Below are 15,487 nucleotides of genomic sequence, written 5' to 3' on the forward strand. Positions count from 1 at the left end.
ATGATGTAGGGCCTGCTCTTGTCTATAGTCGGTTTTGGGGTAGGCAAAATTTGTAAATAGAAAGGCTCACCCTTTTCCTCTCCAGCTTGGCTGCCCCAGGCCGAAGCCTAGTTCTTGGTATTGTCCTCGGGGGGTCTCCTTGGGGTCTCCTCAGTCCCTGCAAGTGGTGCAGCTGGCGTCACAGGTGTGGGCGTTGATGTACTGGTACCATGTATCGGTCGCTTGGGCATCAGGGCTGGGTTTGGTCTGGCGTCACTCACCAACCTCCACGGAATCTTCCTCGCAGCCTCCGGGTCCGCCTCCCTCATTAACTTGATCCTCGTCAGATTAGCAATCTGACTGTCATCGAAATGAGCAGCACACAGTCTAGACGTTCCTTTGACGTATCGAAAGTCCATACGCGTATGTTTCACTACTTTTCACCAACAAGAAAATCTCTCAGGTTCCTTATTCTTACAGGGAAATTCGAACACGCCGATATTGTCCTTCAGTTTCGAATTATCGCAACCCCATGCTGCACAACGCGTGCCCCCGTCCTTTCTCGGTCTCTTTGGCTTTTCAGCCGGCCATTCCAATACAGAACAAAAGAAACACAATAGATCGCTAAAAATATCGGATATTTGACACAGATTTCACTCTCAACTATGCACAGTATACACAAAGCACTAAACATGGCGGTCAGCTGTTTCGGATGATACATGGCATGACGTCACACCGGAGGGTGGCGCCACTTGTCACTTTTTATAGCAGACGCTTAATCTAGCCCTACTCACAAGCGCACAAAAGTGGTTCTAAAATCAACAAACGGCCAGGAAAATGCAAATAAATTTCGAAAATGATTTATTTAGACATACATCATCAAAATAATGTAACTTGAACAGGTTTGAATAGCGTTGGGCCCTCCCTTTAACTTACTGGTGAAATGTCCATAGAATCTCTTACTGTACTGTTGAGAGAAGGAGGCGGCTTACGGTTGCTGGATGAAGGTGCCTTAGGTGGTGGTGACAGGGCTGAAGTGAATCGTTGTGGTGTCCTGGGTGAAGGTGCCTTTGGTGGTGGTGACAGGGCTGAAGTGAATCGTTGTGGTGGGCTGCACCGTTGCGGTGTGCTGGAATGTGATGACAAGCTTCTACCTCTCAACTCTTTCATTTCTTCAATCAGACTTGGCAAACCTATATCACAAACATACTGATTTATGTATTTTATGTTGATGTAATTACCTAGGCCATATCAATTTTCTTTCAGCCGCATTTCACTGCCAGTTTTGTTGTGGGGCATACAAGGGCATTGTGTGAGGTGAAATGACTGGATTTTATGGGTTGCAAACAAACTTCTCAGGAAAGTTAAAAACCAGTATTTGACATTACATTCTTTTTTTAGCTCAAAGGTAAACCAGTTTAAGAGTGGAAGTATGAGTCCAAGATAAAACATGGGAAGTAAATACCGAAGATTCGTGTTTCTTAACACCAGTTCACAATATTCAAGCTGACTGCCCATGCATTCTCTGCTCTTGTTTCATGCGTCCAGTTCAAGCCAATGAATAGAACTTGCTGCTTTAAAAATTGATATAATTTTCCATAGCATTCCCAGGGCCAGTAGATCAATGAAGAGCTAACAATCAGTGTTCAAAAGGTCCATTTATAGGATGTCTGTTATAACAAGGCAAAAGTTGAAAAACATTTTATGAGCAGATTTTGAGTAACATGGATTTTAAAAAGGCATGGTTTTACCAGTTTATAGTGGAATTTCTGATGGTGGTGGCATTACTTTTGCACAGTACTGTAGCAGTTCCTCTTCCTGGTGCCCATGGAAAGTGGATACCCTGTGGCTCCAGGCCAAATGTGCTAGGGATCTCGGAGGAGTTTGGGTTCGCATAGGTGCAGTGCAGGCCCACTGGTATAGTGGACATGCTATGGCTCTCGCCAACCCAATCCCCAGCTATGGGTCAAATAGCAGGCTGAAGACAGAACCATCCTGGTGCCCGACCTTGGTGGTACACAAAAAAAAGCAATTAAAAAAATGACGACAGTTCTTAAACTTTCAATTAGCACCATTCTACGATATCCACATAAGTTTGATATGAATATTGTTTCCCGTGTGGACTAATTCATAACACATGCCCATTTGCTTTGATTTGACCTCACCCTCTCTTGGGACTGATCAGTGCTGGGAGCCTTAGTGTTCATCTTACAACAATTGCTGTATTTGATTCGCCACAAATTGTGCACTTGGTCTTCTCCCTGCATTGTGATCCCTGCAAGCTTTAGAGATAGCTACAAGTTTCCTCACACCACACTGGACAACAGCCTTTAAAAGGCGACCAAGAGAATACACATCACTGACTTCACTCTGAGTTTGCCCATTCAATTCTCGTAATTCCCAAGGTATATGATGATGGTACTCTCGGTAGACTTTCTTCTGAGAAGGAGGCAGTTCTGGGGGCGATTTTAGTGTTGCATTCCTGAAGTCGATGATCTTTGGTACAAGGTTTTCTTTGGAAAACAGGACATTGTTTCCATGGAGATCATTATGAAGAATGCCTCGGCTGTGGATAAAAGCCAGTCCATCTGCTACTCCCCTACACAGTGACATCCACTGCATTTCACTGAATGACGAATTCTTCATATGGTGGGCTAAGCTGCAGTTTTGTGTAGACACAAGTTCTAACACTACCGCTTTTTTTGTGCTCATAATTCCATGAAGGAAAGGGATGGCACTGTGTCCTCCCTGGAGATGTTGAAGAACCTTTGCCTCCCGTAACAAATTACCAGTAACACTGGTACCATTAGCTATGAAGGATGCTTGTTGTATTGAAACCTTTCCATAAGCCCCAGACCACTTAGGTTCTTCATCATCACCGGTAGGTTTAACCAATGTTGCACTGATTGACACCGGCATACACTTCAAATTACAGTCAACTGCCTTAAGAGCAGATTTTCTGCTGAACTCATGGTCATTCACAGGATTATTGCAAACATACGAGCGGACACTAATCAACCTCTGACCTTTGAAACTGGAGGAAATTTCTACTGAATCTTTATGTGTGGAGTATTTTGTCAGTTTGCTTTCAAAAGACTGCAACTGTAAGTCCTTGGTAGACACTAATTCTTTTAACATCTTGTTTTCTTCTTCTACCACATTCAATTACCTCTCTTTTCGTATATTTGGATTTTTCCTGTAACGTTTGTTTGCAGCTTGTTTTTTTTACCGCTAGATTCCTTCTGCTCTGACCTTATTGATATCTCCAATACCTGATCCATCTACCAAAAAGTTTGGAAATATGGGGATGGGGTATACTCATCCTCTTTTGTTATTACAATGACACTCATTGTACGATTTGAAAACCAACGGCTCTTTTAACCACTTAACTGTGGAATTTTTTTCCGTTAGCCCACCCCCAGTGGGGGATTAATTATGCGAAAAATACCATTTTTTTCAGTAAGTATGTTTCATTCACCTTGTAACACAATGCCTTGTAATTTCTTGCCATTTCTTTGCTAGATTTACTACAGAAACATGTAAATAGTATGTCTACTTGTGTTTTAGGCAATAAAGTCTCTTTTTTTACCATTTTGGGTGTTTTACATTAACTGCTAAAAATGTCATCATAGTAGGGGAGCCAAGGGCCCCAACTTCTGATGGAGGTGGTCATGCATGATATACTTTTGTTTGATGTATTTTTGGGTAGGTATAATGATTCCTCACAGGAAAAAAAATGTTAGCTCTTCCGATCTTCTTGCGAATTGATGCTATGGCCATATGTTTGACATTTCACCTTCGGGAAAAAGTGAGCAAAATAGAGGGGTAGTGGAAATGAAAATGCATCTAATAGATACTTGCATTACATATAACCACTAGTATTAGGTATCATTGGAAAGGTCTTGGGTTTTGCTAATTATTCATATCATGCAAATTTTCATGACGTCATCAATGACGTCACTAGAGGTCAAAAGGTCACCGATTTTGAGGGCAGGTGAAAATCAGGGGTACCAGCATATACATTATTTTTTTGTGGCAATATGCAAGGAGTTAATAGTAAATAAAATGGTTTAAAATGTTCAGAAAATGAAATAAGGCAAAATGTTCAGGAGATATAGATCAAGGAAGTTTTTAATACCAATAATGTTCATATTTATCTTGTAGATTTTATGTTAACCCCTTGTGTTTAGAATGCGAATTTCACGAAATCGGCCAAAAAAGGCATATTTCTAATTTTCGAGGTATCACTGTATTAACAGCTTGAATAAATATTTTAACTTGAATAACCTCCTGAAACCATTGCTAGGATAACAAATAAATCCCCTAGATTAATTTGCCACGCACTTTAACCCTTTTCTTCCCAATTTGTCGATCGAATCTAGGGCTGCACCATCATTTGGAGAATTCTTTTTATAATATGCGAAAAAAGCTATCGAGAAAAAATGACATCAACATAATTTGTTTATTGTAACAACAATCACTCAATCAAATGATATTATTGTAGCAAAGTCAATAACAAACTATTCTTGTGGCTGTAGATCACATAGCCTCGGCTGCCCACGACAGGCACAAGCAATTGTGCACTTCTTCACCCCTGCTGCTTTACGAGACAAGACCACTAATGAATATTCATAGGTTGGAGGGTCCAGGCCTATCTATTAGACGAGTGCATGTTTTTTACTCTCAAGTACATATTTGGAGAGGTATTGAAAAAATATTTGTTGTGGCAAGTCTACAGATATAAAGAAATTATTTGATGAAAAAATTAATTTCGAATTTTGCTAATTGGGTAATAGGGGGCGTGTTTTGAGTTTTTTCTGCCAGTTGGCTGAAAAGAGTGGAAATATCAAAGTCTGTCTAATTTGTCGATTAAAAAAAAATTTCCGTGGTCAATCACCATTTTATTTTTCACCATTTACTTGCCCGACTGTCCGGAATAACATAATCTAAATTTCAGATTCACAACACCACGCGTTCTTTGATGCGTCGCGGTCAAACATTGACAATTTAACTGCTAAAAGGCTTAAAAAATCAATTGTGGTCTTGTCTCTTACACTGGCACCTCACTCGGCAACGCCCTTTTTTGCATTTACATGATGTCTTGACATAGTTTGGTTTTCGCTCTTTGGTCATTCTGACTGCAACTAGTGTACCCTTTTCTATGTGTCGTCCAAATGATGTAGGATCTGGCATTGCGGGTGTCACTTCTCTAGCTTTTTTGCAAATGATTAACTGATTGAGCGCTCTTAGCAGATGAAGTTTGAATGCATCAGAAGTTTGGGGCAGTGATCTTAAGTCTCCATTTTTGGTCATGAAAAGATGGCATCGTAGTTCATCCATTGTCCCAGTGAAGCCGTTCTTGCCATACAATGCAAAGAAGTATTTCTCAGCAGAATCAACTACAGATTGCTTGACATCTATGACATCTTCACCGAAGTCTGCCACTGGGCCAAAATAGTTGGGGCATTGTAGTGCCTCTTTCAAAGCCCGTTTCTTACCAATACGGAAAGGGTAACTAACTGTGTCACAACCTGTTAGGATGTATGCTGCCAAGAGATTACCCCTGTTATATTTTGATTCGGGAATGTTTCCTTCAGATATGTGGAAATGGCATGGCAGGAGATGTACACATCTGATGCTATTGTGTGCTTGTGAAGCCAGAGTTCCTTCAAACCAAGTACCCGATGAACATAGAATATACCCATCATCACTATATCTGTGTCATTTGCCTAAATGATTATTCTCTGAATGTTCTGTTCTTGAACCATGTAGGCAGCATGAGCGAAAATGAGTGTGTCAGCTTCCTCGTGATTTGAATTAGAGAGAGTTGATACTTCCTGGACCTGCAGGCCTCTTGCCAATTTCACTGTGGTTTCAGTGAAGCCACCGACGAAGATTTCAACTCCTTCAGGGATATCATTATGTCCATTGGACCATGCGTCTAAAAGAAACTTGAGAAGGTTTCTCTTGTTTTCTTTCTTTCCGATGAATTTTTTCCATTTCGGCAGGGGCAGGTTAGGCTGTGGAATGAAGGTCTTCAATGACCGAGTTTCTTTCTCCCGACGACTACGTTCCTCCTGCTTCAAGCTTCTCTCTGGACTAACGTCATATCGATCCCCAACAATATGGATTAGTTGACATCCATCAGGAAGCATAGTAACCATCTTATGCAGGTAACGTTTCTGGAGTTGATTGAAATCAGTGCAACCCATGTCCTGAAAGCGCTGTACAAATGCCATCATATCCACAATCACGCCAGTGCTGCTTTCAAATCTATTGGCTTCATCTAGTTTTTCGCATTCAACCCAAGATGTTCCACAGGTCTCTTTCAGAGCAGTGAGGTAGTCAGCTTTATTACCTTTACGCATTGCAAAGCCACATGGGTGTTCCCTATCTGGGTCAAACAGTGAACTAGGATATCGGGTCCATTCATGGGAAAATGCATCAATCTTCTGTGTTTCATCCAAATTTTGAGCAAAGCACAAAGACCGCATGACATCCTCTTCTTCCTGATGGACCTCCTTTTGTTTTGACTCTTTTGAAACTGGCTTGCTTTTCTCCTGGAAGGTTTTCAGATGAAGGGGAACTACCTTAGCTGCATCATTCTCTTCTGCCAGCTTAAGTGCAGCAAGCCCTTTCTCTTTGGCTAACGCAAGTTCTGCGGAAGAAGCTACTTCACCTGTTGCAATATTTGTCAGGAACTCACTAACACAACTCGTGAATGGATGAATGAACTTCTCACTAATTATTATTATTATTATTTATTAAATCCAAATAAACAAAATTACATATTGAGACAATTGCCAGGGCTTAGGCTGAAAGCATTAATAGCCCTGGTTACAATGGTATACAAAGAACAAGTTGAATCAAGATAAGGTACTTTGAATGGAAAGAAAGGGATGCAAGTAAAGGTAAAGTAACACAAATAGTTATAGTTTGTACAAAGGTAGTGATTGATGAGGGGTTCAACTGATCTGGCACTAGTTACCAGAAAAGGCGATAATATTACTGAGAAAAGTGGCTGTTTTTTCTACAACAAGCCTGTTTGAAGTAAGGTCCAATGAAAATTGACCATTAAGAAGAAAATGGAGCCTCTCATCAACACGAAGATTGAAAAACCTAACAGAAGTAAGGTGTGGCAGCAAACCAGGATCATTCAAGAAATCGTTACGTAAATCATTTAATAAAGGGCAATTAAAGAGAAGGTGTTTAGTAGATTGGGAGTGAGCCCCGCAATCACAAGATGGACTTAAAACGTTGGTAAAATTGTGGGAATAAAAGTGACACCGAAAAACTAAGTCACACCTTGTCCTATTGAGTGAAAGTTCATTTTTACGAGTAAGAGCCAATTTTGTAGAAGTAAGAAGGTTATGTTTACCTCTCAGAAAAATTCGGATATTGTATTTAAATGAGTTTCTTGAGAAGCAGTTTTTTATATTGACAGGCACAGACTCCCAATCTCTAATTACACATGGCACAGTTGACTTGCTAAATCTTGCAGATGATCTAGGGGGAAGTACATAGTCTCGCTGAGTCCTTAAACGGCCAGGAGGCGCCCGATTACGATAAATGTCAAAGATTTCATTGACATAACATGGTACCAAATTGTGTTGTACCTCATACATAAGCACCAATCTTTTTTCCCTACGCCGAGCAGAAAGTGACATCCAATCCAAACATTTTAAAACCTTTTGGGTGTTAGTCCCATGAATACAACCACTGACTATAATGGCACCCCTATAATGGATTTTATCTAATTGAGAAAGTAGACCCTGATTGGTAAAGTCAAATATAATAGATCCATATTCAAGATGAGGTAATATAAATGATAGATACATGCGTTCAAGATGCCTTGATTGAACCGTAAACTTCAAAGCATTCAGTGGATTTAACATGTTGTTACATTTTACTACAATATTGTTGATATGCATGCTAAAAGTCAAACACTCATCAAGTGTAACACCAAGGTGCTTATGGAATGCGCCCCTTGGAATAACTCCCGTACCCAAAGACAGAGGTGGATGGTTATTGATAGTTTTACGAGGAGAGTGAAATATGACCTCTTTGCTTTTTGACGCTTTAAAATCAAGTTTCCACACATCCGACCAAACTGACAAATTGTGAAGGTCATTTTGAATAAGAGTATGGGTTTCGTCAGTGGAATTCGGCAAGGCCGGGAGAAATAAAGAACTGTCATCAGCATAAAGATACAAGATACAATTTTTAACAACATCACTTAGATCATTAATATACAATAAGAAGAGGAGCGGGCCAAGTATAGAACCCTGTGGAACACCACTATTAATATAACCTGTCGGGCTCAGATCCGAAGAAGAACTTTCGATCTTTACCTTAATCTTGCGGTTTGAAAGGTACGACCTGAGCAGTTCAAGAAGTTTTCCCCTTATACCATAGGCCTTAAGCTTTTGAAGGAGAAGAAAATGCGGAACAGCATCAAAGGCCCCCGCAATATCAAGAAAAACCCCTCTAGTTTCCATACCATTTTCAGAATTTGAAAGAATCATATTTACAATACTTAGAAGCTGCTTATCAGTACTATGACCAGGAAGAAAGCCAGATTGACGTTTGAATAAAAGCTCATTGAGCTGCAAATGATCATACATAGATGAGTACACAACCTTTTCAAACAACTTAGACATGGAGTTTAGCAGGGTAACAGGACGGTAATTAGAAGGACATGACTTACTCCCTTTATTCTTATAGATCGGCACTATGATGCCTAATTTCCAACAATCAGGAAAACTGCCATGCTGTAGGAGGACAGTAAATAACTCAGACAGTGGTTTTGCAAGAGAAGAAGCTACAAGTTTGAGCATTTTATTTGTTACACCATCGACGCCGCCTTGTTTTGAGACGTCCAAGTCCAATAGAAGTTTTCTGACCTCGAGTTCAGTGGTCCTCAGGTCACTAATTGATGCCATTGTCCTTGCAGGGAAAACAGGGGACAAGACCTCATTGTGGTCATGATGAAATTTGACCATAAACTGTTCCAAGAATAGCTGGCACTTTTCCTGCTGGGAAACATACATATTATCATTGTGAACAATACATGGGATACCAGAGGCAAACTTTTTACCGAGCAGTTGCTTAATAATATGCCAATAGTTTTTGCTGCTGGACGAACTGGTATCAAGAGACTTACATACATTTTCATGAAATGTCTTCTTAGCTGAAGTAACTAGGTCAGACACACACTTAGCACAATCTTTGTATCGAGCAAAATTGCCAATACTATTGTTCCTTACAAGTTTCCTATACATTTTGTCCCGTTTATTTACAGCTTTCTTAATCCTACTGGAGAACCACGGCATGTCCTTAGCTCTGATAACTTTGTCATGATGCGGTATCTGCTCATTGAATATACTGGATAACGCCTCAACAAAAGAGGAAGTGATGTCATTTACATTGTTGCCAATAAACACTCTTTCCCAATCATTGTCAGCGACAGCAGCATTTAGGGTATCACTGTCTACCCTCGAATAGCTCCAGATTGTTTTGGTTGTAGGAGTGTCAGTCACTGGTTTAGAGAAGTCCAAGGAAACAATAGTAGAACTATGATCTGACATGGCAATTGGGGCTTCAACCGTTGCGTCCAGCACATACCCAGGAGCATTACTGAAAACCAGATCAATACAAGATTTGGAACTGTCAGTGATCCTGGTAGGTTCATGAATAAACTGGGACAGTTGATGTTTAACAGATAAATCAAACAACTGAGAGCCTTCACACGTATTAACATCCCCGTCCCACCATAGTTTATTCCTAGCATTAAAGTCACCTCCAATTAATGTAACATCTACTTTTGATTTAGAAGCCAGGGTACAACTCCTGTCAAACTCAGCAAAGTAAGCGTCCCTTGTCGCTTTATCCTGCGAAGGTGAACGATAAAACACCCCTAAGAGAAGTGTTCGCCGCCCTATCTTTACATCCAACCACATACAACCTTCATGTGTCTCCAGGTCAAATCGCCTATCGACAACAAGAGAATCATGAACATAGACCATTAGACCACGGGCACTTGCCTTGTAAACAGACTGGTCAATGTTGTGGTATCCACTAATTGTACAATCACTTGGGTTCAAATTACACCCCGTTTCACTTAGGCAAGCAATGTGAATATTGTCCGTTTTTAGACGCACGCTTAGAGCATTGAGTCGCTGACCTTTTTCAGCGGAGAGACTGTTTATGTTTGTGAACAATACATTAAAAGCATTAATATTAGGCCCTGGATTACATTCAACATCACCAGCCAGGAGAATAAGTTTACTCGTAAAGTCAGGATTAACAACAAAAATGGTCAAATCCCACAGCCCAGGAACCAATAACAATAAGATGAAAACTGTTGAAGCATAGTAGACAATACCACGTGGAGCTAAAGGATGCGACAATAAGTTTTTGACAATCAGAAATACACCAAACGGCACCACGAGAAGTACAAGTCTTATCACTGAGAAGAGGCAACAGTAGATAAGGACCAAACCAAGTTTTTGGTTAATTAACATAAAAAGCATACAGAGTAGAAGAGCAGTGCCACCAAGAAAGGCATCTCTTTGGATTAATAGTAATGGCACATTAACCTTGTGCATAAAAGATGACCCACCGCCCCTAAAGCGGAATGTAGTTCCACCGTTAAACTCACCAACTCTCGCCCTCCAAAGGGCTAACTCAATCGCCATTAAGTACAATAGAATACAACAATAGGATCCTGGGAAGCTGCCAAGCTAGAAACATACAGTAAAACAAGTACATAATGAAGAATAAGGTGAACATTTTAGGAGGAATTGAAATTAGTACAAGTACCACAGTAGATACAGGATTAAGTGGATTGGCTTGCCACAAATGAAAATAATTATGTTGTTGGAGTGTAATGAACAGATTTACTTGCAACGCTTATAGTAGGTTGTTATTTTTTAAACCTATTAACAACCGAAAACAAGATATTGATACAGTCATCAGTGCTATTGTGGCTCAACAAGTTGTGTACAATCATATCGCATAACATTTGATCTCAGCCTGAGTAACAGGTTTGGTTGGAAAATTGAACTCACAACCACATGCGCGACTAATCTGCAAGTTACCTACACACCCATGTCAAAACTGTTGGCTGAGATTACTGGCACAATGTTAGACATGTGAAGCACTTTAGAGGGACCATATAACAGGTAACGCAATGACTGACCATGAATAACTATGCTCAAAATGTCAGAAAAGTCAACAGTCACCTGCAGCTAGCAGATGTCATAGAGCAATAAATGTCCGGTGTTGGCTGAAACTCATAAGACTATAACTGAACCTCCGTTGACGATCACATCTAACTCGCAAAAACAACCAGGCGCTCAAAGTCAAAGTCATTTTTAACCAGGTGCTTCTTGCTCTTGCACCAGGCAAACAAGCGACCATCCTTCGACCATGCGTTGTCGACAACCTTCTCCCTCTTCAAAGTCAGTAGGCGGAGGAGCAATTTATATCGTCTGACTGTTAAGTCCTCATTTATGAACACATTAGGGCGCTTCCCCTTTAGCTTTCGTTTACTTTCGAAGAACTTCGCCCTGGAGGTGTAGCTGCCGAATTTGACCATGAGCTGCTGCTTACCTACTGGGCCAACCGGATGCGCACGATCTATCTCAAGTGGGGATAGGGTACATCCCATGTCGTTAGCTACTGCAAGAACCAAAGCCTTGTAGTCCTCAACTCCACGAAGTGCAAGCCCCGACAGACGCAACGAGGCCCTACGAGAATACTGCTCCAACTCATCGACAGCTTGCCTTAGTTCCTCGACCTTATCGCCCATCATAGCTGTATCACGGTGGGCATCCTCGAGTCTGGACGACATGACTTCGAGGTTCCCCTCAATAGTAATGATTAACTGATCCTTCTTACCGATATCGGTCCTTAGCTCGAGTATCTCCTTACGTAGCTCGCTGTAGTCGGCTCTTAGATCAGCCTTGAGTTCATCAAGTTTCTCGGAGAGAAGACGAGTAAGCTCGGCTTTTAGATCATAACCACGTTTGTGTTCCGGGGATTCCACCTCCGGGTCCGGGGACAGGTCAGCAAACTTCCTTGTTATCCCTTTACCTTTCGGGGTCTGAGTATCCAAATCATCGCTGCCTAGCTTATCCATTACTTCTGAGACGACCCCTCACCAATCAAAACTCACATGTATGACCAAAGTCAACGTTTAACTCCACAAAAAATCAAGTTCAAGTAGCCAGAATCCACTTTCGAGAATCTACATACCACCAGGACGGTTTGATAGACCTCCTGTGATGAATTGAGTGTAAAAGAGAGTCTTGAAAGGCAGAGAAAGTCAATTAAATTGGGGACATCAATGAACTCAACTTGTCCTTTTGGCTGCCATTGTTGTTGGTCTTCTCACTAATGACCTTGATTATGTTGGAGACGCAGTTGTCCTCCTTCACTGATGAAGCATTTCTCGGTAGAACGTCATCCTTCATCATGTGGACCATTTCAAGGGTTTGTTGTGAGATTGAAGTAAGTTCAGGCAATGCCTTCAGATACTTGCTGATCGTTGCTTGGTTTTGTGAGACATCGGAGAACAACTTCGTCTTAGCATCTTTATTGTACGTTTTCTCCAATGTCATGTCAGTCCACACTCCGTTGTATTTACCACGCGTTTGTCAAACAGTGAACTTTCCCATTTCAAACTGAGATCTGACAGTTTCTGGCAGCTCTTCCATTGCTTGTATATAGTGGGGTAGACATGAAACATATTTGTGATGTCCTGCAGCGACCAAATACGGCAACATTTCTTTGCACATTTTGACATGCATGTCCCAGTTTCCGGTCCGCTCAGCATGAATGTATTTCCTGAGGATCGCAACCATGTCAAGATACATAACCCAAATCTTGAAAGTAGGATTGTTGGAGGCTTCACCCAGAAACTCCTTAAGCATTTCTTTCAACACACCCATGTTTTCCTGAGCAATATCCTGGGCTCTTTCAATATCCTCTCGCATTGCAGTTTCCGCTGAGACTTCATTCACTGCTTTACAGAAAGTACTCAGGTTTTTTGACAGTGCTGAAAGTTCATCAACATCACGACCCTGGTTAAGCAACCAATCTTCAAAGGCATTCCACAGCAGCAAATAAATTGCATTTTCAGCCAGTGTATGGGCACGAAGCGTCTGGTAGTAATCTTTTCCGCCCATGAGTTTGTTAAGGCCATGGGAATGAATAATACGGTTTACCGTCCGAGTGATTTAAAAAGATAATGAGGCTTTTTTTCATTTTTCATTATTCATTATTTATTTTTCTGAGAAAATACAGGTACTAGTAATTGCTTCAGCGCCTCAGAGGCTGCTTGTGAGAGCAGTTTGCACAGTAGGGGAAGCAGTCATCTTCGGTGTCCTCGACCTCATCCCTGGCCCTGCCACAGAAGATGCAGATTGCCTCGTAGCCAACAGAGAAGTAGAGCTTCTCAATGTTGTCGACACAATTGTGGTCTTTCATGAACAGAATCTTTGTTTTGAGGCCTTGTGGAATGTCAATGTCATCTGAAGAAGAAGAAATACTTGATAAAAATTAAAACATGTTGTGATACTAGTATATGGAAAAAATGGAATATGGAATCCCGCCTTCCAAGCATCAGCCCACATGTATACTCAATATCTTCCAAGACTTTGTTGAGTTGCTCAATCTGGTTCTTGTAGAGATTATATTTGGCGAATACCAGTCTCCACTTGTCACATTCAGCACATTGTACCATGGCATCAGTGTTTTGAGCATGTTGAGCTGAAGGAGAGAATTTGCTCTTCTGCCTTTGAGCCTTGGGTGTGGCCTCACTAAATTCACTAAATTCACTAAACTCATTATTGATTATTTAGTTCCAGAACTGCTCAACGCGAATTTATAGACGGCGCTGCAGTATCGCCCATTGCATGCGGTCTGCTCATCACCAAAGTGTGGTAAAGCTCAAAGCAAGGGGCAGCACACAAGGCTTTGTCACACTTTCTGCAGTAGTAACTTGACTCCTTCCTCTTCTTCCTAGATTGACAAACAACACACCTACGTGTAGGTTTGTCTTTCTTGGGAGTGGGAGGAATGTGACTGGGGAAGTGACGCTCACTTAGTCGCTGCGGCATTTCACCATGAGGAGGTCTACCTCGTCTAGGCTTGGCAGGTGCCCCTTGCTTGTACTTTGCCAGAATGCCCTCAATCAGATCCAAGTGAAAGGTCAGCCTGTCCATCTTTCCCCCCTGTTTCTTGTACAGCAAGTAGGCGTTGAGAGCAGACATGTCTACTAGATGTCTGAATTGCTTCTGGTAGTACTTTTTGAGCCTCTTCCTGGCTGAGGGATAGCACACCAGATAGGCATCACTCAAGTCAACGCCACCCATTGTATCGTTGTAGTCAAGGCAGACTTGGGGTTTCGACACCACCTTATCCCCTCTCTGTCTAACATCTACTTTGGTACCATTGTGGTAAGTGGAGAGCATATGGACATCTTTCTTATCTCTCCATTTGAGAGCCATCAACTTACCACGGTAGTATTCACAACTTTCCCCCTTTTTCAACCGCTTCTGCTTCATCTGGACAGGTAGGCCTTTTCTGTTGGATCTGATTGTACCTACAGCATCTGTTTCATGCTGACACAGGAAGTCAAACAGGACTGGAGAACTGAAGAAGTTGTCCATGTTTATCCCATATCCTTGATCGAGGAGAGGATGTGCAAGCGAGAGGACGACCTTGGCTCCCATTGATGGGTTATCACGGTACTCAGCACGGTATTCGGTGTCTTGCCCGGTGTAGATGAAGAAATCCCAAATATAGCCAGATTGGGATTCGCACAACTCGTAGGACTTGATGCCAAAGCGTGCTCGCTTTGATGGAATGTACTGTTTCCAGCCAAGGCGGCCTTTCCACATCATGAGCGATTCATCTATTGCAATCTCCTGCTCTGGCTGGTACACAGACTTGAATTTCTGGCGCAGATGGTTTAGGATAGGGTACAGCTTGTAGAGCTTCCTGGACACATTTGGAATGCCAGGATCCATCATGGTGTTGTCTGCAAAGTGTAAAAATTTGCACAACAGAAGAAAGCGATCACATGGCATTATATCGCTGAAGAATGGCGTTGCAATGGATTGCCGCTTGCTGAAGTACATCTGGTTATCTGGCTTCTGAATAATCCCTTGTAGAAAAAGGAGAGCCAGTAAAACCCGTATTTCATCAGAGTTTGTGTCCTGCCATTGCTTATAACGTGACCTACGTTTCTCCTGACCTCTGTGCTCATCAATGAACTGTGCAGCATAGAGGTTGGTCTGCTCCACAATAACTGCTAAAATGTCATCATCAAAAAACAGTTCAAAGTACTGCACTGGATCATCCTTATCAGCAACATTAGCCTTCAACCCTGGTACAGCAGTAACTGAAACCTGTCACGACGCTGTCCATTTTCTGTCCAAGGAGGTTGATTTTGAATTACCCGCGCTTGAACTTGGTTGCCACGGCGAACACCTAACACATG

At 41.7% G+C, this 15,487-nt stretch overlaps 1 protein-coding gene across 1 annotated transcript; it reads right to left on the reverse strand.

Annotated features, from left to right (window-relative positions):
- Positions 1–13,297: 13,297 nt before the first annotated feature.
- On the reverse strand, positions 13,298–15,120 carry LOC135489802 (piggyBac transposable element-derived protein 4-like). The gene is made up of 2 exons (XM_064775357.1): positions 14,501–15,120; positions 13,298–13,514 (listed from the first exon to the last, which is right to left on the reverse strand). Exons 1-2 carry the CDS (start codon positions 15,072–15,074, stop codon positions 13,303–13,305), a joined length of 786 nt encoding a protein of 261 aa, XP_064631427.1. The 5' UTR covers positions 15,075–15,120; the 3' UTR covers positions 13,298–13,302.
- Positions 15,121–15,487: the final 367 nt, after the last annotated feature.

The sequence above is a fragment of the Lineus longissimus genome, chromosome 6 (assembly GCF_910592395.1).
Source record: "Lineus longissimus chromosome 6, tnLinLong1.2, whole genome shotgun sequence".
In the NCBI taxonomy this organism is placed as follows: domain Eukaryota; kingdom Metazoa; phylum Nemertea; class Pilidiophora; order Heteronemertea; family Lineidae; genus Lineus; species Lineus longissimus.

Coding starts and splice junctions, on each gene's coding strand:
- LOC135489802 (XM_064775357.1), bottom strand. CDS start 15,074: ATGCCATGTGATCGCTTTCTTCTGTTGTGCAAATTTTTACACTTTGCA. Junction 13,515..14,500: donor AAGTTGTGAATACTACCGTG/GTAAGTTGATGG, acceptor CTTCTTCTTCAG/ATGACATTGACATTCCACAA.